This window comes from Mesocricetus auratus, unplaced genomic scaffold (genome assembly GCF_017639785.1).
Source record: "Mesocricetus auratus isolate SY011 unplaced genomic scaffold, BCM_Maur_2.0 Super-Scaffold_100033, whole genome shotgun sequence".
Taxonomy (NCBI): domain Eukaryota; kingdom Metazoa; phylum Chordata; class Mammalia; order Rodentia; family Cricetidae; genus Mesocricetus; species Mesocricetus auratus.
The window spans coordinates 13,589,848-13,613,368 of NW_024429213.1; the positions used below are offsets into that span (position 1 = coordinate 13,589,848).

Below are 23,521 nucleotides of genomic sequence, written 5' to 3' on the forward strand. Positions count from 1 at the left end.
ACTGAATATGTAATAAATAAAATAAATCTTTAAAAAAAGAGTGAAAAGGGATCTACTTCAGTGGTGGTCCCATTTGACATCACTCACTATGCTACCTTCAATTTCTTTGGAGTGGAGCTGACTCCCACCTCAGATTAACCTTGTCATAAGTCTAAGCCACCTTAGGGGAAATCAGCAAGGTACCTGGCACACACCGAATGCCTGATAAGCTTTCCCAGAATGAACGAGACCCCCAAAGCTGAGCAAGAAGCGGAAAGAGGAGCTTCTGTGTGGAAAGAGCGTCACTCTCAGGCGTTTCAGGAAGGTCAAGGGGCCTTGGAATGGGTTCTTTGGAACTAGAAGCACCATTGTTTGCTGTCACCTGAAATTTCTACCAATGGATTTAGATGTTCCTTCTTTCTCGGCAGAAGATGGGAAATGGGAGACTCTTATGATACCAGTTTAATATCCTAGAAATTCTTGATGCCATAAGAGGACATTTCTCCCTAAGCTACCAGGTCAACTCTAACCTCTAGACCTTTGTCCTATCAATACTCTTCTACAGTTTGTCCTTCAGGCTAACCTAACTGACCTCTCGTGACGTCTCTGCTGTTTCCTACCATCCAGACATCCAGCATCTCCTCTCTTCCCTTCCCCCATCTGCCCAGTGCCCTCCTTCTCCCCCACCTCCACTCTGTCTCCAGCTTTTTTTGGCTGCTGTCTCTTTCTCCTCCTCCTCCTCCCTCCTTCCCTGACGCTGAATAATCAGGCCTAGCTGTCCTGGTTTCTGGAAATACTCATGTGTGGGCAGTGGCTCAGGGATGCAATAAGGGATGGATGGAAACTGCTGGGCTGCCCCAGACTGCCAGTGCAAAGACACTAACATTCAGTAGTGTGTGGTCAATGCTTGCCTCCTTCTGGGCGAAGGAAGGGTAGAGAGTTTATTGAGCAGTGATTGAGGGGTTAGAATTCAGAGGGCATGGACACAGGCCATCTCGTCCCCCAGGTCCTCTTCATCAAAGCGGGAGAGAATAGACTCCTCATCACTATAAAGGGAGGTGGTTCTCTGTGCCAGCAGGTCACTGGCAGCACTGTCCATCTCATCCAGTGTCAGGTGACATGCATCTGCAATCTCCTGCTTGGCCAGGGCCACAAATCGTGGGTCTTGGGCAAAGAGACCGAGGCCTTCAGAGATGAGCACCTGGGGAGGGGGTTGCAAGTGGAAATAGTGTTGACCAATGGCACAATGTGCAGAGTGGTCAATGTGAATGCATGATGTACTAATGGCAGCATCCAGGGAGCAGGGCAAAGTACAGTATACGGAGAAGAGGGATTTTTACATCCTCAACAGTCTGGTCGCTCCTTGTTGCCCTTTCCCAGATCTCACCTCTTCCCTTCTACTCTAGCCCTTTTACCCCCCCCCCCAACCATTTGGACTCACAGCCTCCACCAAACTGTCAGCACTGCCCCTCTTGCTGTGGCTGGGATCTGAGTGAGCTCCAGGCACTTGCAGACAGGTGAAGGTCCGCAGTGGCCCACTGAGTTTGTTGAGGTATCCTTCACCCACTGTGGCTTCCTCCACCAACAACAGGGGAGCATATAGCAGTCGACCCTTCTGAGGAGGGGCTGCCCAGGAACCCTGGGTCAGAATAAACACCAGAGAGGGGCAAGGATTGGTGAGCATGAGAGTCTATGATTCACTATTGTGAGTTCTGTCCCTTTTCCTTCCCTGATATACACAACTGGAGTCCCACTGAATGGATGTAAATCAGAGGAGAGATAAATGACTTCTTTATTTGTGGGGATCAAACCCAGAGTCATAAACATGCTAAGCAAATGCTCCACCATTGAGCTAATCCCCAGCTCCAGACTTGAGTTTATGACAGAGTACAGAAAGCCTTTGTTTTTGTCCATTTGCGTGTGATTTCTTTTTTTTTTTCTTTTTGGTTTTTCGAGACAGGGTTTCTCTGTATTGTTTTGGAGGCTGTCCTGGAACTCGCTCTATAGACCAGGCTGTCCTCGAACTCACAGAAATCCGCCTGCCTCTGCCTCCCAAGTGCTGGAATTAAAGGCATGTGCCACCAACGCCCGGCTATTGCGTGTGATTTCTTTATTTGAGATGGGACCTTACTGTATTATCAAGCCCTGTAACTTACTATGTAGCCCAGGTTGGCCTTATATTTGCAGCAATCCTCCTGTACCAGCCTCACAGGAGCTGAAGTTATAGGTATGAACCACTTCATCTAGCTATTCTGGTTCTTTTGAAACACTGTCTCATGTGGCCCAGGCTAGCCTCAACTCTATACGTAGCTGAGAATAACTTTGAACTCCTGTGCCTACCTCCCAAGTGATAGGATTGCAGGTGTGTGCCATCATATCCAACTCAAAAACCTGGATTTAAATGTCAGGGTGTGTGTGTGTGTGTGTGTGTGTGTGTGTGTGTGTGTGTGTGTGTGTGTGTGTGTGTAGCTAACCCTAACTCTAAGGGGAGCAGAGACAGGAGGATCACTGGAGATTGCTGGCTTCCAGCCTAGCCAAGAAAATGTGAGCCCTTAGTCCAGGGGAAGAGCCTACTTCAAAGTAATTGGAGGAGATGGATAGAAAGGGATACTGACACCCTCTTCTGGACTCTGCACACTCCTATGGGTGACACATATGCACATATACACATATAAAAATTAACAAATGGATAAATACTAAGTATTTTAAAATGCCAGTTGTGCTGTTCACTAGCTATGTGATCACAAGAGGATAAACTTCTCTGAGCCTCAGTTTCCTCATCTGTAAACTGGGGACAGTAAACCCATTTCATAACTACAGTGGAGATTATGTGAGTCCTTCACATGCCCCATTCTTCAGAAGGCCCTGAAACGTAGTATGTTTGGAAAGTTCAGCCTAAGATGCTATATCCCTGAAGGCTACAGTGTCCCTTTTCCTCACCTGAGCCCTGCCTGCCCCTGAGGTCCGTCCACGATGGTAGGTGCCTGGGATAGGTAAATCTTCACAACTGCCCTGGCGTTGGAGACACTGGATGGTGAAGGAGGGCTTCCGACCTGGCAGGCAAAGAACAAGGGCAATTCCTCCCCTGTTCTGTTCTGCTAGCCCTGAGGCTTCCATGGGGTCCATTCGTCTGTTTACCTGCAGGGGTCGGCGGCAGCAAACGTCGGCGTGGTACATGGTGCCCATTTGCATGTCTCTGGGGCCAGTGAGGTGGCAAAAGGACTGGGTTCGAGGGAGTCCCTGGCTGCTCATCCATGTAGGGGGTCCTGTGGAGAAGTCAGAGCTAGCAGTGAACTCAAGTCTGGGACTCAGAGTGGGGGTACCAACGCTCCTACCCTCCCCTGCATGGCCCGTGTGGTGTGGCCAGTGTACCAGTCAGGGACTTCCTGTTCTTCATTCTGATTGGCCTGCCCTTGAATACCCGTGAGCTGAGTACTTCCTTCTTCTGGGATAGTGAACATGAAAACTCCAGAGCTTCTCCTGGGGAAGTGATGCATATTACTTAGATTAGGTCCCAAACCCCCAAGGCTCCCTGTTCCTCTCGTCCCATGCATGTCCCATTCTCTATGTAAACACTAGGATTTACAATTACTTTTAGACAGGGTCTTACTGTATAATCCTGGCTAGCATGGAACTTACTATGTAGATCAGGTTGGCCTTGAACTAGTGGAGAGCTGTTTCCTTCTACCTGCTGAGTGCTGGGATTAAAGGCAGGTGCCACTACAGTTGATTTGCATTAATCTTTTGCATTACATTTGTCATATTTTCATGTTATTCTCTTTTTCGTATTTCTCTTGTCATCCTGTATTCCCATTTGAGGCTTGATTTATCTTTGTCTTTATTTTGAACAGGGTCTCAAACTCACTATATAGCCAAGGATGGCCTTGTACTCTGCATCCCCCTGCCTCCACCTCCCAGGTGCTGAGATTACTGCTATGGCCCACCACATCTGACTCTCACTTGAGCCCTTGAAACACGTCTGTCCTTCCCAATTTTCTTCTTGAAGGTCTCCCGCTCTTCTCCCATCTCATCCAGCACAGTCTTTCTTCATCCTCGCAAACTTCCCCAGATGCTTGACCATACCTGCCGGGTTGGGATCCAGCCTGGAGCACACTGGGCTGCTTGGAGTTGGGAGCCACTCCGTCATTGTCACTAGGCCCCGGTGAGAGAGAATCTGGGAGTTTCTCCTTAACAGGTAGTGACACTGAAATCCTGGAACTCCATTGAGATTGGGGCTGGGAGTCTACGGAGTCCTGCAGAGAAGTCATTTGGCTGAGTGCTTTATCAATGCAATGACTAAGTTACTTGATCAGTGTTTCCCTCACTGGTCCATGGGGACCATCACTCCCTGGTGGCTGAATCTGGGTCTTGTTTTCCAACAGCCAGTGATAGGTATTGAATAGTTTTCCATTGTAGAGGAAGCTTCTCCCCAGAGACAGTATTGTGTTCACTTAGGGGTCTGAGGGAACATTTTACAGTCAAGGGTTTTGAGGGGAGTAGAAACTTGTCCTCACTTTGTGTGTTTCTGGGTTGTTCTCAGCTTCCTCCTCCTCACCCTCCTGACCCACTGCCCCTTCCTCTTCTTCCTCAGTGTCATAGTTGAGGGCCTGTCGAATCTCAGGACCCAAGTCTTGTAGGCTTCTAAGACCAACCTGTGGGGATGGATGGAAAATGAAGGAAATTGGTAGTTTCTGGTTTAAAGTGCCCCTCTATGAGCTTGTTTCCCACACAGAAGTGTGTGTGGGTGCTAGGGTTCCGAGGCTCCCTTGACCCTCTGTGAGGCCTAGGTCTCAGTTTCTTCCTCTGTGACATGGGTTTCATGAAATCAAGAGGGAGGTCAGCCTCTACACACATGGTCACACCAAGCCCTGTCCTTAAGACCTGAAGGACAGAGGATGTGCTTGTTGGGGCCTCTGTTCCTAGTAGCCCTTTTTCTTTCCTTCTCCGGAATTTTCGGAAATAATCTTGAATCAGAAATGTGGCATAGAATTTGCCCACGGTGACTTCCTCCTCTGGGACAAGAAAAGAGGACAAAGTTACACAGGGGTCCTCTAGATCACTACTGCCTCCCCAGTTCCTACCTACCAGTAATAATCTGGGCAGACAGCTCAGGACTTGGGGGTGGGTAGCTCACCGTCTGGAGGGGGGATGACCTCATCCAACAATTTCTGCTTTATCCGCTTCCAGATCTTTTTGATGACCATCCGAAGCTCCTGGTTGGCTTGATCCAGGTTCCCTGCAAAGCAGGAGAGAGGGTAAGGTGCTGAAATAGGAGAAGTGCTGAAGTTGCCCCTCATTGCTGGTTGGGGGCAGGGGGTGTGGTGTGGTGGTGGTGGTGGTGGGGGCTTTGCTTCGGAGTTGAAGCTTCACACCAGTGCTCTCAGATGGGGTGTGGAGCCGGCCTGGAGAAGCCAAAGCCACCCATTTTGAGGATCAGAGTTAGGAGATGCATATCTGTCATCCTTTGTTTTTGCTCTTTGATCCCTCCCCAGGGACCCTTTCACTCCTGCACCTCCCCTCCCCCACACCTTCTGTCTTGATCTTCAGGGATGTCCGCACCAGGGCAAAGAGCGTAGCATTAAATGTCACTGTCCCATCTGAGTTGAGGGGCACATTCATTGCCACAAGTCTCTGTAAACACCCAAGACATAGAACCCGCTCTGGGAAAATGCCAGGAATATTTGCAAAGCCCAGGGTAGAAACCTTTGTGGATGCAGTCATACACCCATGTCTACCGAAGGCAAGTCCCTTTCCCTTCCCATAAGTATGGAGCCTTCTTGGAGGTCAGCAGGTGAGTGGGAGGGCAGGGGTACAGACCTTGCAGGCCACTCGGTGTGGGCACAACTTTCCAAATCCCAGTGGGGGCTGGATGCGTCTCAGCAGGGCAACGACATCCAGGTGCTTGATGCGGCCCCTGGGGCAATCAGGTGGGTAGCACTGGATCAACAGCACCCTTTAGGCTTTCCTTAAGTCCTGCCCTAAGCCAATCATTACCTCCCAAGCCAACACCTCAAAGCTTTTCAGGAAAGAGCACAGGAGGAGAGGACAGAGGGTGGGGCACTAGAAACCTTTTTATTGTTGGGTAATGGAATATGTGGATCTGAAGTTCTAGGACTAGGGGGCCAAGGAGGGCAACACATTATCCCTAGGATTCTAAGTAAGAAACTAAAGGGTATACTTGGCTCCAGGGTCATATTCAGACCAGATCCTCTTGAATTCATCAAGGTGGTGGGGACCCAGGATAGACCAATCTCTGGTTAGATAATCAAAGTTATCCATGATCACAGCCACAAAGAGGTTTATGATCTGTGGACCAATGAGCAAACAGAGTTAAGTAAAGGAACAGAGTTGGGTTTTGGGGGGTGGATAGGAGCTAGGATGGTCTTACATTGGGTCACAAGTTCCTTGGTTGATCTTATTGTTGGGGCAGCCCTCTCAAGATCTGGGCAGCCCTCTCTTTTTTTTTTTTTTTTTTTTTTTTGGTTTTTACGAGACAGGGTTTCTCTGTATTGTTTCGGAGGCTATCGGTCCAGCCCGGCCTCGAACTCACAGAGATCCACCTGTCTCTGCCTCCTGAGTGCTAGGATTAAAGGCGTGCGCCACCACCGCCCGGCCTGGGCAGCCCTCTCATTTGGACATCTCTGCACCACTCAGGGTCAGCCGTTATGGCAATGATAGTGGCAGTGGGGAAATGTTTCCTTACCAGGAAGGCACAGAGCATGAAGAAGCTGATAAAATAGGCAATGGCAAAATTGCTACCACAGGTAAATTCCTCGCCTGGGCCAAAGTCAGACTCAGGGTCACATCGATTTCCAGGAAGGCTAGCAAGCATTATCTCTTGCCATGCCTCACCAGTGGCACACCTGGGGAGGGTCACACAGGGATGGCATTCTGGAGAAGCTCTAAAGTCATGTCAAATACATTTGTGGGGGTCTAGGGGAGTGAGGGGATGACCTACTTCTCACCAGCGGCTATACTTTACATTCATTTAGTGTGTGGTGTGTGGTGTGTGGTATGTGTGTGTGTGTGTGTGTGTGTGTGTGTGTGTGTGTGTGGTGTGCCTGCGTGCACAGAGAGAATCTGTGGTAGTCTTTTCTTTTTATTTCATCACGTGGATGCTGGGAATTGAACTCAGGTTGCCAGGCTTGGCAGCAAATGCCTTTACTTGCTGAACTGTCTCACCAGCTTCCATTTCAACCTTTAACAAGTATCATGACCATGGTGATGGCAGTTATAGAATGCCTTTTACAGATGAGGTCACTGTGGACTAAATGGGGGCACATGTTACAGCCAGAAAAAGAATGGCTGAGACTGGAATATTTTGAAGGATTCCTCAGATAACAGTCAGAAATGGCCTCAGCTTATGTGGAAAACAGGCTGCCCTGATATTTCCATAGTTTAGGCATCTTGGGGCCAAGAGAGGATGTGTGGGTACCCTAGGTATTCTGGGGAGCAAGGTAGCATGGAAGTGGGAGTGTATCACCTGAACAGAAGCAGCACAGCCTGTGGAAAGGTCTGGAAATTGTTGTTTCGATTTATCTGTGTGCCGTCCTGAAGAGCCACCTTGCCAAACATCTATAGACATACAAAGGCTGTGTTCTGGGAGTGAACCCATGCTCCCACAAAGTGTTCCCATCCGCTTCACATTTCCTAATACCTAAGGGATCTTCATAATCTTGAAAGCCATTACTAAAGAGCTCATTTCACACATGCAGACTTACCCAGTGTCATCTACTTTGTCTATCTTTCTGCTCCTCCATCCCCATACTGGGGCTATTCCTACCAAGTGTCTCTGACAGAAAGGTTCCAGGAGGTATTCTCTAAGGTGTCCACTTACCTGCATGCCAATGACTGCATAGATGAAGAATATCATTGCTATGAGAAGAGCCACATAGGGCAAGGCCTGGGTGAATGGGAAAGGGACAAACATTTCAGGTATAGTCAGAGAACTATAAACCCCAGAATGCACTCCCCCAGTTTTGGCCTGCTGGGGATATAGTCTGCCTTCAAAGTTTCATGGATCACATGTGCTCCCCAAATGTAGACACTATTAAATAGAATAGGGTAAAGTCAGCGAACTAGAGGCGTGTTAAGGTTTGAGAGCCCAGAGAAAGAGAGAACGTTGGAAATGGCATGGCAGACCTGGGACTGTAGTTATAAGTGGGGAATTACCTGGAAAGACTTGATGAACGTCCAGAGCAGTGTGCGGATCCCCTCACCCTTACTGAGAAGTTTGACTAGCCTCATGACTCGGAAGAGGCGAAAGAATGTGATAGATATTCGGGAGCTGTCCTCTGAACTCTGGAGTAAGGGATGCAGTGGGGGTGCTCAGTTTGTACAAGGTCTAGCAACTTCTTTTTCTCATGCCTTGATCCTCCCTGTTCCCAAATCTCTTAGAACCCAGGACCAAGAGTGGCCAGGGAGCATTTGTTTGTTTGTTTTTAAGACAGAGTTTCTCTGTGTAGCTCTGTCCTGGACCAGGCTGGCCTTGAACGCAGAGATCTACCTGCCTGTGTCTCCTGAGTGCTGGGATTAAAGGTATGCACCGGGCTGGAGAGATGGCTCAGAGGTTAAGAGCACTGACTGCTCTTCCAGAGGTCCTGAGTTCAATTCCCAGCAACCACATGGTGGCTCACAACCATCTACAATTCAATCTGGTGCCCTCTTCTGATACGCAGATAGAACACTGTATATGTAATAAATAAATAAATCTTTAAAAAAAAAAGGTATGCACCACCACCACCCAGATGTCTAAGGACTCTTGGGCTGGGAGAGATGGTTGAAAAATTATTCCTGTTAGGGGTGAGACGCTACCTCGCCAAGATGGCCTCCATTCTGGTGGGACATGTGGCCAAAGCAGAGGTGATAAAGGAGATGTTGTAATCAGATGCCCAAAATGGATAAGGGGAAATGATGGTGCATACTCAGGGAATGGTGGGGAAGGTTATATGGTAGTAGATCAAGATGGTTGGAAACAAAGTTTTAGTGGGGTGGAGTTAAAAGGACCAGGTAAATGAGATGGTGGAGCAAAGATATTGAAGGTAACGATGGAGCCGAAGTTTCATGAAAAGGAGAAGCAATGGATGATCATTGGAGAAAGCAGTGATGCATAGATGCAATCATCATTGTTGTCAGTCAAGGTTATTATTAGGTAGCACCCATTGGATGAAATGATGGAGCCAATGATGCAATCAGGTGTGGTAACAGAGCCAGGAAAGACCCAGTATAGGAGATGATGGAGTTGGTGGAGAAAATGGAGTCAACGAAGTAGTCAGGGAGATGATGGAGCCAAAGCAGGAGTCAGTGGAGATGGAAGATGGAGCCATCGGAGTGGGGTGGAGACAATGAAAGAGATAATAGAAACAATAAGGGAGGCACTTTAAGAGGCAGCAGAGCCACTGGGTAGGCTGCAAAATGGAATAAGGGATGGGTTAGAGGGAGGAGTGCTTTTCCAGAGCCCAGCATGGACTCAAAAAAGATAGATCTAGAATGAGGAGTGCTCAATCTCTAGGACTGGAGAGGATGTGAGTGGGAGCTGACTACCCAAGAGTGAAGGAAGGCTCTAGGGAGAGGGTAGAAGGGTTAGCATAAATCCCAGTTCTTACATTGACTTCTGTGACGGCAATGTCCACTACGCTGCCCACTACAATAAGAGCATCGAACGTATTCCAGGCATCGGCAAAATAATGCTGTAGATGGGAGGAAAGCATTATACTGTTTGTTCTCCTAGCCAACAGACCAGGATAGGGGAGCAGTAAAGGATAGGGGTATTGAGGAGGCAGGGCCTGGCTTGGACAGTTTGTATCTGGTTTCCTCTCACTCCCTAGTCTTATGACTACATGGTTGCTTCCTCTCCACACCTACCCGGCCCTGGCTGTGGAATATGCTCCCTCCCCAAGGTGTTTATTCATAGCGAGTGGATCTAGAATGTACCTTGGGTTTGAAGGCGATGATTTTGAGCACCATCTCAATGGTGAAGAGGCCAGTGAAGACCATGTTGAGAATGTCCATGGCATAGTTAAAGGGAGCAGTCTGCTCATAGTGCTATGGGAAAATCAGATGGGGACAGAGCATAAGGGAGAGACACCTTACACACAAACACACAGTCACTGGCATGGGCTGAGGTGTCTGGGACCATGGAACACTGGCTAACAAAACTGTTTGCATTGTTTGTCTCTCATATGGACACTGCAAAACCTGGTTCTTGATTCCCAGAGTGCCAAGGTTGACAGCTTCTGTGAAAAAACTTTTGTTTCATTAAAACATGCAAGAATTACTTCTTGGTTCAACTTTCTTTCTCCCCCTCTCCCGACCCCTGCCTTGAATGTGGAATTGATATCTGGAATAGCTAGTCTGTGACCATGAAGCAACAACCAACTTTTTTTTTTTGGTTTTTCGAGACAGGGTTTCTCTGTGGCTTTGGAGGCTGTCCTGGAACTAGCTCTTGTAGACCAGGCTGGTCTGGAACTCACAGAGATCCACCTGCCTCAACCAACTTACAGCAGAATGGTGCAGCAGGAAGATGGGCAGAGCCTGGGTCACTGATCAACAATGAGAGAGCAGCCTACCTCAATGTTCCTCATCATTTGAGGTAAATAAACAAACTACTCTAGGATGCATAACTAGTTTCATCCTAGAATCTGAGTCTGGAGTGCATTTTATAATCTGTGACAGCTTGCAATAGTCGTGGATCATTGTTTTCACATTCCAGCATCTTTAAAAGCAGAATGCTGTTTTTGGCCTTAGATTTGAAAAAAAATGTTACAAATGTCACGATATCTTAAGCCTCTGTCAGTTAGGCAGGGATGGAGGGGTGATGGGTGGGAGGTGGGGGGGTGGAGAGGGGGGGAATGGTAGGGTTGTTTCTTGTGGCCTAATGCATTCCTAATAGCTCTCAAGGGATTGTGTGAAAAAAATAAATGTCTGGCAATGATCAAGATTGTGTGTGTGTGTGTGTGTGTGTGTGTGTGTGTGTGTGTGTGTGTGTCAGACAAACCTGCATGGCTAGAGCAACTGTGTTGAGCAGGATGAGCAGAAACATCAAGTACTCAAAGGCGGCAGAGTTCACAGTGGCCCACACACGGTACTGATGTGGATTCTTGGGGATGTATCGGCGAAGTGGCTGGGCTTTGAGGGCATATTCCACACACTGGCGCTGCATAGTGGTATAGGGCATGGGTGAGCAGAGGAGGTTCACAAGGCAAGGAAAGACAGTTTGGTGGCCATTAGTCAGGAGTGAGAGGTCACCTGGTTCTTGTCCAGCTCACAGTTTTGGTATTCCTGCTCTCCCTGGGCACGAAATGTGATGATAACAAAGCCCACGAAGATGTTCATCATGAAGAAGGCAATGATGATGATGTAGACAATGAAGAATACTGAAATCTCCACATGGTAATTGTAGATAGGGCCTTCATCTTCTGCGTGTGCATCTATGGCTTTGTACAGCAGCCTGTGGGAGGCGGTGGCAGGTAGAGATGAGGGAATCCCAGCCCCCAACTTACCATACTGACCTCACAAATCTCCTGGAATACCAACCTAATCACTTGGGACTTCTATACATATACAAAGAAACGCCCACAAGGCTTTTAAAGGGTCCTAAATCTTTGTTTTTTGTTTTCCTTTTTTTTAAAAACAATGTGTCACTATGTAGCCCTAGCTGTCCTGGAGTTCAACTATGTACATCAGGATTCCAAATCTTTTGTTCCAGACACCTCAACTCAACATTTCAGAGACTCCCATGCAGCCTCAAAAGAATCCTGTCCAGATATTCCATGATCTTTCAAAATCCCCTATGTTTCTGCAAACCTCTAACCCCCTTATACTGGCCCCTGGAGCAGCCCCTTCATGTGATTCCCCAGAACTCCTCCACAAGCTTCTAAAGATCTTGGAATCCTGTCCCATAGTCTTGAACTCTCTGCTCGGTTCCCCCCAGAAATTTCTAGCTAATATACCCAAAGGCTTTTGCAGTTTTCTGTAAACTTCTAAATCCTATTTCCTCAGGGAGCCCCCTTTGAGCCCCTCCACATTCTACTTATTACCTTGTAACACTCACCCAGTCTTTTCTAGACTTTCACCTATTCCCTCAGAGACCTTTTCCCAATTTCTAGAGACCTTTCTCCAAAGGTCTTCCCCAACTGTCTTCCAACACATTCACCAGAAAGCTACAGTCAAATGGGTGTGGTGGTGCAAACCTGAATCCCATCACTCAAGAGGATGAGGAGGTAGGATGACCAGTTTGAGGTCAAAGTGGGCTACATGGTAAGACCCTGGCTCAAGAAAATAGGGGGAAGGGATGTAGCTTCAGTTTATGCTGTTTTCCTAGCATATGCAAAGCCTGAGTTCCATTCTCAAGCATTGAAAAGAGGAAAAAGGAAAGAGAGGAAACCCTATCCAGGCTTAAGAGACTTTCTGTACATCCTTAAGATACACCCCCATCCATTCCCAGTTATCCCAGGCCATTATCTACAATTATCTGCCCAGTTCCCTCCGATCCCCAAGGCCCTGCCCCTCACGCAGGCCAGCCTTCGAAGGTAGAGACAGTGAACAGGGCCATCATGGCTGAAAGGACGTTGTCAAAGTTGAAATCACTGTTGACCCAGAGCCGCTCTCGGACCAAGGGCCGTGACACATCTCCGTCAGGGTAGATGAGGAAGGAGCCCCTGTGGATGTTGTAGACAGGCTAGGTGAGAGAGGAGGAACGAGGAGCTGTGGCAAAGGGTCTAGGGTCTTTATTATGGATGTAGCAGGGCACAGTGGTGTCTGTAAACAGCTTGGGCTCACATCTTGCCCTTTGATTTCCTGACTGGGTTATTGTAAACATTCAATTTCTGTCTATGTACTTTTGTTTTCACTGTCTATCTAAAAAATGAGGATACCAACAGAATCCATTTCCCATTTCTCACCAGGATTAGTACATCAACGAATGACAGTTAATTATGGTAGTTCACACTTAGAATCCCATTTCTTGTCATGCAGAGATGGGAAGATTTTTTAGCAAGTTTGAGACCAGCCTGGCCTACATGATTTCCAGCTCTGCCGTTGTGAGACCAACAAACAAACAAATAAACAAATAAATAAAGCCAGGCATAGTGGCACATGCTAATAATCTCAGCAACTCAGGTGACAAGAGACAGGAAGCTTGGAAGTTTATGGCTAGCTTGAGGGTTTAAGGCTGGCTTGAGACGTGTTGAGACCAAGGCTAAAAAAAAAAAAAAAAGAAAACAAACAAACAAAAACCACCCCAAACCCACCAAAACTTAAAAAAACAACAACAACAAACAAACAAGAGCCAGCAAAATATCTCAGTGGGTAAAGAAAGGTACTTGCTGCCAACCCGATGATCTGAGTTTGATCCTCAGAACCCACATGGCGAGAGAGGAGGAATGAGGAGCTGTGGCAAAGGGTCTAGGGTCTTTATTATGGATGTAGCAGGGCACAGTGGTGTCTGTAAACAGCTTGGGCTCACATCTTGCCCTTTGATTTCCTGACTGGGTTATTGTAAACATTCAATTTCTGTCTATGTACTTTTGTACAACTCCCTCAAGTTGGTCTCTGATTTCCACACATGCCGTGGCAGGCATACTTCCCATATGAATAAAAATGAGAAAGTAAAAAAAAAAACAAGACTAATTTCTGGAACACAGATGGTATATCATCATCACCATTGTCATTAGCATTTTTGTCATCCAAGGGAAAGTAGTTCTCCAAGAGGCCAAAGTTTCCTAGCACTGATTCTATGCCAGGTACTGTGCTGGCCCGCCATTCAAGTACTGTATACATATACGGTGCCCTGACTCTGTACTATTCATAAGCCCTGTGAAACGGGCACTCCTTTTAGTCCCATCTTTCAGTAGAGCTAACTGGGACTCAGCAAAGAGAATAAATGCCTCCAAGCCTCGTGAAGTGGGTTTGAGCCAGGGATTCCTGGCTACATGGTGTTTGCTTGAAAACCACCTCCCTCTACAAACATCTCTAGAGGGAAGCTGGCACTCAGAGCAGGGGCTGGAATTGCTGGGTTGGAATGTACGTAATGTTGAAGAATGGGGAAAAAGGTTATGGGGGGACTTTACTTGCTGTTATGTGAAGGCATCTACAATTATTGGTAGAGTCCTGGGGTATATCTTGAGGCCTTTATGGAATTTTGAGGGTCTTAGGGATTCTTAGGAAACCAGGCACATCTTAGAGTCTTTGGTAAGGGGCTGTAAGTGGCTTCAGGGACATTAGAGAGAGAGGTCTGTATATCTCTATGTGATTTGAAAGGGGTTGTGGATTCCATAGAGGGCGAGGCCTCAAATACTCACTTGCATTCTTTCAGGGTGTGTTTGGCTTCATCAGTGCAACTGTAGAACTTTCCCTGTAAGGAGGACATCCGTCAAACAGGTTCACCTTTCACCCCCACCTTGACCTGAGCCTCTCTCTGGTTCTCCCCTCCCCCCCCCTTGGCCTGGGCCTCTCTCAGGATCTCCCCCCACCTTGAAGAGCTGCACACCAATGCAGGCGAACATGAACTGCAGAAGGGTGGTGACAATCATGATGTTTCCGATGGTCCGGATGGCCACGAACACACACTGCACCACGTGCTGCAGACACCCACACACATGACTAATGGGCACCACAGCCATAGCATGTAGTGGGGACTTGGGTGATGAATACAGTTTAAGGACTTGGGCCAGGAATATGTGCTTGCAAGTCAGGAGCACATGGTCAAAAGGCAGTATTGTGGGCTAGCATGTATGGATATTAGCAAAGAATAAGACTTTTCTAGGTAAGGATATGTAGTCACATATCAAGGACACGTGTCAGAAAAATGTGGCCACTTGTATAGTCACTTGTAAGGAACACGGTCAGACAACATGGCCAAGGAGTCAAGAATCCGTGATCACATCTTGGATTCAGGCTGCACAGTCTTGTCTTTGTGCAAATGCTCAGTTGGATCTTTGATGCTGACCCAGGGCTTGGGTCCTGTGGGCTTGGGTGAGCTGAGCTTACCTTGAGTCCCTTGGCCCTGTTGATGGCTCTGAGGGGCCGCAGGACACGGAGTACTCGGAGAATCTTCACAACTGAGATGGCACTGGAGCTAGGGGGGAGGGGTGGGAAGTTTTCAGGCCCTAATTAGGGCTTAATCCCAGTTCTGGGCTGGGATGGGGAAGGTGTTACTCACTGAATGCCAAAGGATATGAGGGACACGCTGACCACAAGCAGATCCAACATATTAAACCAGCTACGGCAGAAAGAGCCACGGTGGAGGAAGGCCCCAAACACTGTCATCTGGGGATCAGGTGATATTGAATTAGACCTCAGACCTGAGGAGAATTGCTGGGTAGGATGGGAGAGAGACCAGAGAGATAGGTGGTAGGGGTGGTAGAGAATTATTAGGGCAACTGAGGGTATGGTTGGAGTTCCATAATCACCTTTAGTAGAATCTCCACAGTAAAAATGGAGGTGAAGGCATAATCAAAGTATCCCAGAATCTGGGGAAACAAGAAAGATGAGGAACAGTATCATAATTAAAGGAGATTGACAGGTATGTGTGTGCCTCTCTCCTCTTTCTCCCTCCCTCCCTCCCTCCCTCCCTCCCTCCCTCCCTCCCTCCCTCCCTCCCTCCCTCCCTTATCTGTCTGTCTGTCTGTCTGTCTGCCTGCCTGCCTGTCTGTCTGCCTGTCTGTCTGTCTGTCTGTCTGTCTGTCATCTATCTACTTATCCACCATCTGAGGTAAGGTCTTACTCTGCAGCCCAGGCTGCCCTCTGAGTTGCAGTAATCCTCCTGCTTCAGTCTCCTAAGAGCTAGAAATCAGGCAGGTACCCCGTGCCAGCTTGTGTGTGCACCACGCAGTGTAAGCCTTACTCTCCCTCCTCCTTTCCTCTCAGCATTAGGAAAGACTTTTTACACATGCCAAAGGTTTGACCTTCTGAGATGTGGGCTCGGATTTAAACTCCTCTGTCTCTACCCAGCTACACGAGTGCCCTTGGCCTGTTTAACCTCTCTGAACACAGGTTCCTTCCATCTCCAGCCAAATCCTGATCCCCTGCCCGCACTTCTTGGAGTATGGAAATGGCTGCTGGCCCTGTAGTCTCCACCATTATTGGTCCACTTCCCCAGGCCAGTGAGGAGTCTTCTCCTGATCTCTACTCTGGCTTGAACTTGTGCCCAGAAGAACGCCCCTGTGAGTCCCTCCTAGCCTTCAAGCATGGGCTTACATGGTTGCGGAAGGAGTGGGCTCGGATGGGGTCCTCAGCAGCCAGGGACACACTGCTGAGGATGATGAACACCAGGATGAGGCTGGTGAAGATATGATGATGTATGAGGGTATGGCAGGCCGTCCGAAGTCTGGCGAGTGGGGAAAAGACAGTGATTAGAATCCAGGACCAGTGTTTACTGGGAGACTCCAAGGGATGTATCTATGCCCTCCTGGGTAGCTCTGGGGCTCTCTCCTTCTGGACAGCCCCTGTTGCTCTGCCCCACTGCCCCTTCTAGCACTCACGGGTTGGTTTGGCTGAGGCAGAAGAAGGCACTGCCTTCAGGAATGGGTACCACCTTCTCCTTGGGTACTACTTCCTGCAAGAGTTCCACATGCCCCGCACCGCCTTCCTCCTCCTCCTCTTCCTCCTCTTCCTCCTCTTCCTCTATGCCTGGTGATAGGAAAAGAGCAAAAAGGGAAATTGGCTGAAAAAAATCAATGGAAAGCTTGACACAGGATGCACTCTTCCCACTTCCTGCCCAGAGCCACAGCTCCTCAGGGAAGGCATCTTAAGTCTGTTTTGTTTAACATATGCCCAACTTTTAGAAAAGTTCCTGGACACAGCAAAAGCCTGGTAAGTGTGTTTAGTGTGTTTTGTGTGGTTTACACACACACATGTGCGCGCACGTGCACACACATACATGTGCGTGCCAATTTGATAACAAAGGCTCTGAAAAGGTCCACAGTGAAATAAAATGTCCATTTCTCTTGTTTAACCTTGGTGTCCCAAATGTTGATGGCTAGGGACCAAACCTATTCATTCATCTCAGAATAATGGTTTCTGCAGTCCTCAAGATTGCACTTAGGGCCTGGTACATGCTATGCAAGCGCTCTACCACCGAGGTGGATCCCTAGTCCTTATTTGTGTATTTATGCATGTTTTTTTTCTTTTTTGGTTTTTCAAGACAGGGTTTCTCTGTGGCTTTGGAGGCTGTCCTGGAACTTGCTCTGTAGACCAGGCTGGCCTCAAACTCACAGAGATCCACCTGCCTCTGCCTCACGAGTTCTGGGATTAAAGGCATGCGCCACCAATGCCCAGCCTTATGTATGTTTTGAGACAGTGTCTAGTGTCTCTAACATAGTCCAGGCTGACTCGGAGCTCACTCTTCAGCACAAGGTGTCCTTGACTTTGCCACCCTTTCCAAGTTTGGGGACTACAGGCATGTGTCACTATGCTACTGCCTTCAGGATGACCTTGGAAGAGTCTGATGGCCAGAGAGGATCTTGTCAAGGGTCAGGAGTTATCTTTCCAAGACTCCATGCCTCTTCCATCTGACCTGCCTACTTGCCTGCTCCTTCACTGTTTGCACCCTCTGCTTCCTCATTCTCTCCACCAGGCACCTACGGACAGGAAGATTGGAGTCATTGAAAATGGTAGAGAAACCAGGAGATGGACACAAAGGATGATGCGGAAATGGATTGGCAGAAGATGGGGTGAAAGGCGTGGAGACATCGATAGGTATGGGTGGTAGGAGGAGGTATGGACAACTGCCAGGCTTCTTTCCTTTAAGATTTCTTTATTTAGCTCTTTTCAAGACAAGATTTCTCTGTGTGACAGCCCTGGCTATCCTGGAACTCGCTCTGTAGACCAGGCTGGCCTCATACTCACAGATCTGCCTGCCTCTGCCTCCCTAGTGCTGGGATTAAAGGTGTGGGCCACCACCATCCAGCTTTAAGATTATTATTATTGCTTTTTAAAATTATGTGTGTCTGTGTGGGGGTATGCTCATGTGAATTCAGGTGACCTTGGAGGCCAGAGGCCTTGGAACTCCTGGACCTGGAGTTACAGGTAGTTGTGATCTGGGAACCAAACTCAGGTCCTTTAGAAGAGGAGCAAGCACTCTTAACTGCAGAGCCATATCTCCAGCTCCCCCACCTTTTTTTTTAAAGGCAGGGTCTCATTATGTAGCCCTGGCTGTGTGGAACTCACTATGTAGACCAGGTTAATTTAAAACTCCTAGAGACTCACTCCCCTGCTTCTGTTTCCCAAGTGCTGGAATCAAACACATGCACCCAGGCTTAAGAAACTCACCAACACTCTGCCCTCCTGTTGGGGGTTTCCTTCATTGCTCTTCTCTCTGTTCAAGGAAATAAAGGGTGATTGGTGCAGGTGGTAGCAGATGGGCGAGGTTGGAGTGGACACTGCCATCAGGACAGACCTTTCTTGGGGCTCCCTGCTTCTGTTCCCAATGCCTATAATCTACCCTCACAGCACACAGAAGGAACCTGTGAAATCCTAACACTCCCATGCCTCTCTCTACCAAGAGCAAAAGTCAGTTCTCATCTCGACCCAGAATATCCCTGGTCTGGTCCTTTTATTCCTTCCAACATCTAACGGCATTTCCTACCGCTGTCTTCCCTGCTTCATTCCTACCTCGCTGGTGGCTTTTGTTTGCTTGTTTACGGTATTGGGATGGAAACCAGAACAAGGTGAATTTTCTTCTAAGCTGGGTCCTAAGGCTCGATGTTCTGTTGTCAATGTGCTAACAACACCACAACTTCAAAGGAGCAATCTTATTGAACCTTATCTCCTATACAGTCTCAATGTGGAGCCCAGGCTGGCCTTGAACTCCTTATCCTCCTGCCTCAGTCTTCCAAGTGCAGGAAATATAGGTATGGCTTTCTAGGCTTGCTTTAATTTTTCACTATTGCTTTGTTCTGCTTTCTGGTTCTTCACTCATTATTATCAACATATTCTTTTCTCTTTTTTGGTTTTTCGAGACAGAGTTTCTGTGTATAGCCCTAGCTGTTCTGGAACTAGCTCTGTAGGTCAGGCTGGTCTCAAACTCACAGAGATCTGCCTGCCTCTTCCTCCCAAGTGCTGGGATTAAAGGTGTGCACTACCACCACCCATCAACATACTCTTTTTTATTAAGACAATCCATAACTGGACTGGAACTCACTATGTATATCAGGAGATAAACCTGCCTCTGCCTCCTCAGAGCTGGAATTAAGGCGTGCACCACAGCACCTGGCTTACTAACATATTATTAAGATTATATATCTATTTTCTTGTAGATTGCTTGCCTTCCTAAACTACAAACAGCAAGGACTCCATTGGCCTTAACCCATGTTGGCTCCTTAGCATTTGCAGCAGGGCCTAGCACAAAGTTGTTGAGTGTGTGTTCAGTAAATTCATGTCGAAGGAACGAATGAATGAGGCCTGTATCTGGAAGTGGAAGCTGCCAGAACAAATGAAGTCCTGCGGGATGTGTGTGTGTGTGTGTGTGTGTGTGTGTGTGTGTGTGTGTGCGCGTGCGTGTTCAAGGACAGAGATCTTAGGGAAAGGATGTCTTGGAAATGGGGTCAGAGCTCACCTGCCCTTGCCTTTGGCAGTGCCTGCATCTCCACTGGCTAGGTTATCCACAGCAATGGCAAGAAACACGTTCAACAGGATATCTGGAGTGAGCTCAGGCTGCAAAGATGGAGAAGCAGCCTACCCATGGACTGCCCAGCATCCTGCTCCACCCCGACCCTGCTCTAGCCCATCTCCCAAGATCAGAGACTGAGGATACAGTTGCCGCAGATGAAGAGGATGATGAAATAAACACACACCAGCATCCCTGGGAAGAAGGGACCACCGTAGGCCATGATTCCGTCATACATGACCACGTTCCAATCCTCACCTGTCAGGATCTGAGGGTAAGAAGTCATCAATAGTTCTTGGAACCCCTATAACTCCAGGCCCTACCAACACACACACACACACACACACACACACACACACACACACACACACCCTACCTACCGCAGGGTCTCCAGGCCATACCTGAAAGACAGTAAGGAGGGCTTGGGGGAAGGTGTCAAAGGTGCTTCTCTTGGTGTGGGTTTGGTCAAAGTTGAACTTTCCCCCAAACAGCTGCATGCCAAGTAGGGAGAAAATGATGATAAAGAGAAAGAGGAGAAGCAGCAAAGATGCGATGGACTTCATGGAATTAAGCAAGGACGCTACCAGATTGCTCAGAGATGCCCAGTGCCTGCAGCAGAGATTGAAAGGATGTTTTGACCCCTGCAGAGTCCAGAGCCAGGCAGACTCCCAACTTGGGATACATTGGGGCACATGGGGTTAAAATAGGTTGTGGCGCTGAGGTTAGAGGTGATTTTTGTAATCAAAGGGTGATAAGAGTAAGAAAGGAAGGGACCCCTAGTTTGGAGTCAGAGTTGGCATTCAGGGTGTGGTGGGAGGTGAAACTAGGGAGGAGGTATAGATAGAATTGGGTTTCATGTTGGGACTGGGATGAACAGCCATGGGGCTATGGTGATTTGGGGTTGGAGGAGTTGGGATAGGTTATGGTTGAAGGTTGGGGACAGGAGGGGATAAGGAGGAGCTTGAGGCTGGGAAGGGCAAAAACACGGGCTTGCAATTAGAGAAAGTTTGCTGGCTAGGAGTAGATAATGCATCAGAGAACTGAGAATGGCATTGTGGTGGATGCTCAGTGATAGGGCTAGGACTGGGAGTTAGGGCTGAGGTGGGAGGTTGGGTTGGGTTTGGGATTAGATCATGAACTTGTGGATGACACGAAGTTGGGGTTGGGTTTAGAGAGGTTAGTATGGCTGGGACCAGGCATGAGCCTGGAGATGGGCTTGGGGGCCAAGTCATGTTGGGAAATGGGATGGAGATGGAGGAGACACTATCCCTAGGTGACTCTCCTCTCCACGAGGATAGGAACTTGTTCTTGCTTTGTTTTCTGGTGTTTCCCTAGGCCTAGGAGGTCAGCATACAGCAGTAGGTGCTCAATGGATGCTTGCTAAATGAATGATGAGGCCGATGAAATTATCTTTGGAGCCAGGGTGTGGAATTGGGTCTGCATTTTGGGCCCCATGCATACACACCTGGTGACCTTGAAGATCCTGAGGAGGCGCACACATCGGAGCACTGAGATCCCGAGAGGCTGCATGGCCCCCACCTCCACCAAAGTGGTTTCTAGGATGCCCCCACAGACCACGAAGCAGTCAAAGCGGTTGAAAAAGGAGGCAACATAGACAGAGGGGCCCAGACCGTACAGTTTGAGAAGCATCTCCACCGTGAAGAGACAGAGCAGCACTTTGTTGGCATACTCTGTAGGGAGGGCAGGAAGGGCGACTGAGCTGGCCATGTGGATGAAGCCAGGAGCTTTGGTGTGATTTGGGGGCAGCAGGGAGAAGGCCAGGTATGGACTAGGGTTTAATTGGGGTTAGGGACTGGGGTTAATTTGTAGGTCAGAGTAAGTGGGGTTTGGAGCTGGGGCAGGGGGTAGAGTTGAGATGGGGACCAGAGTCAGCCTTTGTGAGTCTAAGACAACTCCAAATTCAGTGGTGCAGTTAGCATCTAGAATTTAGTATTTTAAATTCTTTTTTAAATTTATGTCTTATGTTTTTGGTTCTGGGGATGGAACCCAGTGGCCTCACATAGGTACTCTACCATTGAGCTATACCCCCAGCTCCAAGCCTGGGGTTTCTTTAGGACTGAACTGGTTTTCGGTCGGGTTAGGAGAAGGATCAGTGGCAAAATTGGGATTGAGATAGTAAGGAATAATAACAGTTGATATGGGCCAAACAATATTCTAAACTGAGCTCATTTAATCCTCCCAACCACTCCAGGCCATGGATATTAGCATTATCACCATTGTGTGCATGGGGAAACTGAGGTACAGAGGTCTTAACTTGTCCAGATAGCATGGCATTAAGAGCCTGGGTTAGATTTCCTGTTCTGCCCCTCGGGAGCTGAGTCCTGGGAGTTTGTTGCTTAACCTCAGTGCCATGATGGTCAGGACCCTTGGCTGGCCTTAGTACTTAGGTTATAGCAGAGTACAACTTGAGTTTGTACATGTGAAATGCTGAGACTAGAGCTTGATGCACACCTAAGTGTGGTTTGCAGGGTGGGTTAGAACAGGTTAAGATTTCTGCACTCATCTGGATTGAAAGATGCTATCTGGAGTCTAAGACTCCCTAGAGAGTCTGCATTTGGACTTCTGGGGTGGAGAGAGCAAGGGTTGAAGAAGAGAGCGGCAGAATAAGGCACACCCTGGGTCTGGGTGAGCCACACAGGCTGCCCGTGGTGTTCTGAAGCGATGGTCAGCGTGTTGAGGAAGACAAGCAACAGTACAGCCCAGTAGCAGGCATTGGACTTGACAGCTCGGCGGCAACGTGCGCGGAGACCCCGGTTGGCTCGTCGAAAGTGGCGGCTGGGCAGAGGAGAGCACATCACAACACTGACATAGACTAAGTCAGCCCTCGGGGGGTTCAGGTTGGGGATCCCAGGACTCACGTGGTCCTTGGAGGTGAACTGGTCTCAAAGTCATGGGGTCAAAAAGTCACAACTTACCAGACCTTGGTTTTCATGATCTTGTTTCTAGAAATGATTGGAAAGGGATGGGGTGTCAGAAGGAGCTGAGAGGGAATCAGCAACTGCGACTAGAGGTCAGGGCTGAGGTCAAGATTTGAAGCTAAAATAAGGATGGGGGGGTCTGGGCTATTTAGGATTCAAGGACTGGGATCCCTTACAGGCAGCGTGTACAGCTGGCCAGAGACCCCTCTTCTTCATCCTCATCTCCTGGGGTGTCTGCCATGGAGCCAGTGTCACTAGCTGGGAGGCTGGCTGTGTGTGAAGTGAGGACAGAGGTCAGGACCCAAAGACCCTAGGTTCCACATTTGGTTTTTCCCTGTGTCTACTCATTCCAGTTCTACCCTGCCTCTGGCCAGATTGGTTCTCACCATGGCTGCTGGTGGAGTGTGTGGAGTGGGTTGAGTGACTGAACCATCGTAGTCGTCCACGCCTCCTATTGGTCAGCTCTGACAGCTGCGGCCCTGTGGGGATAGATCCAACTGGGAAGGATGGCCTGGAGGCAGAATTAGGGTCAAATCTAGGGGACAAGGAGCTAGTTGGAGTCTGTGTCTGTCTGGGTTGAGATTCTATATCCTAAACCAGATAGGAGCAAAGCCTAGGATGGCTGCAGGCTTGGTCTGGGTCTCAGGAGGGAAAATCACATCTGGGGTAGGAATGAGGCTGGGTCAGAATTGAGTTGCCTACGATGGCCGACTCGTCCCTCTTCAGCAAGAGAAGCCAAGTTGCCATCTATTGAGGGGTCATGGAGGTCTAACTCCTCAGCCTGTGTGATCCAGTCCAGGTAACCCCGAAGGTCCTCCTCCATCTGCTGCTTCTCCCGAAGCTTCTGAAAGTCACCTCGAGCTTTCGCCTTTTCTCTTTCCTTGGAGAACTCCCTGGAGGAGGAGGGGAGAAGACCGGGGCAGTCACCCTAGTAATCTTGTCTTTACCACCCCAGCCACAATAGCTTTCTGATTGTTCTTTAGCTATGCTAAGGACA

At 48.5% G+C, this 23,521-nt stretch overlaps 1 protein-coding gene across 1 annotated transcript in view; it reads right to left on the bottom strand.

The window, feature by feature from the left end:
* Positions 1-874: 874 nt before the first annotated feature.
* Cacna1f (calcium voltage-gated channel subunit alpha1 F) overlaps positions 875-23,521 on the bottom strand; it is a 28,647-nt gene continuing 6,000 nt past the window's right edge. Inside the window, exons 9-48 of the mRNA XM_040733669.1 lie at positions 23,262-23,417; positions 22,911-23,005; positions 22,701-22,794; positions 22,522-22,548; positions 22,221-22,381; positions 21,051-21,276; positions 19,987-20,194; positions 19,733-19,853; positions 19,535-19,616; positions 18,250-18,295; positions 17,507-17,558; positions 16,461-16,608; positions 16,177-16,306; positions 15,390-15,449; positions 15,140-15,246; positions 14,968-15,055; positions 14,451-14,558; positions 14,280-14,332; positions 12,492-12,638; positions 11,227-11,428; positions 10,976-11,134; positions 9,913-10,023; positions 9,585-9,668; positions 8,794-8,814; positions 8,152-8,280; positions 7,817-7,882; positions 7,463-7,554; positions 6,683-6,842; positions 6,158-6,285; positions 5,797-5,893; positions 5,508-5,610; positions 5,114-5,215; positions 4,861-4,991; positions 4,494-4,631; positions 4,063-4,232; positions 3,352-3,459; positions 3,118-3,245; positions 2,920-3,032; positions 1,421-1,618; positions 875-1,180 (exon numbers count right to left, since the gene is read on the bottom strand). Coding sequence (XP_040589603.1) covers positions 950-1,180; positions 1,421-1,618; positions 2,920-3,032; positions 3,118-3,245; positions 3,352-3,459; positions 4,063-4,232; positions 4,494-4,631; positions 4,861-4,991; positions 5,114-5,215; positions 5,508-5,610; positions 5,797-5,893; positions 6,158-6,285; positions 6,683-6,842; positions 7,463-7,554; positions 7,817-7,882; positions 8,152-8,280; positions 8,794-8,814; positions 9,585-9,668; positions 9,913-10,023; positions 10,976-11,134; positions 11,227-11,428; positions 12,492-12,638; positions 14,280-14,332; positions 14,451-14,558; positions 14,968-15,055; positions 15,140-15,246; positions 15,390-15,449; positions 16,177-16,306; positions 16,461-16,608; positions 17,507-17,558; positions 18,250-18,295; positions 19,535-19,616; positions 19,733-19,853; positions 19,987-20,194; positions 21,051-21,276; positions 22,221-22,381; positions 22,522-22,548; positions 22,701-22,794; positions 22,911-23,005; positions 23,262-23,417 — 4,780 coding nt within the window. The 3' untranslated portion in view covers positions 875-949. The remainder of the gene's footprint in view (positions 1,181-1,420; positions 1,619-2,919; positions 3,033-3,117; positions 3,246-3,351; positions 3,460-4,062; positions 4,233-4,493; positions 4,632-4,860; positions 4,992-5,113; positions 5,216-5,507; positions 5,611-5,796; positions 5,894-6,157; positions 6,286-6,682; positions 6,843-7,462; positions 7,555-7,816; positions 7,883-8,151; positions 8,281-8,793; positions 8,815-9,584; positions 9,669-9,912; positions 10,024-10,975; positions 11,135-11,226; positions 11,429-12,491; positions 12,639-14,279; positions 14,333-14,450; positions 14,559-14,967; positions 15,056-15,139; positions 15,247-15,389; positions 15,450-16,176; positions 16,307-16,460; positions 16,609-17,506; positions 17,559-18,249; positions 18,296-19,534; positions 19,617-19,732; positions 19,854-19,986; positions 20,195-21,050; positions 21,277-22,220; positions 22,382-22,521; positions 22,549-22,700; positions 22,795-22,910; positions 23,006-23,261; positions 23,418-23,521) is intronic.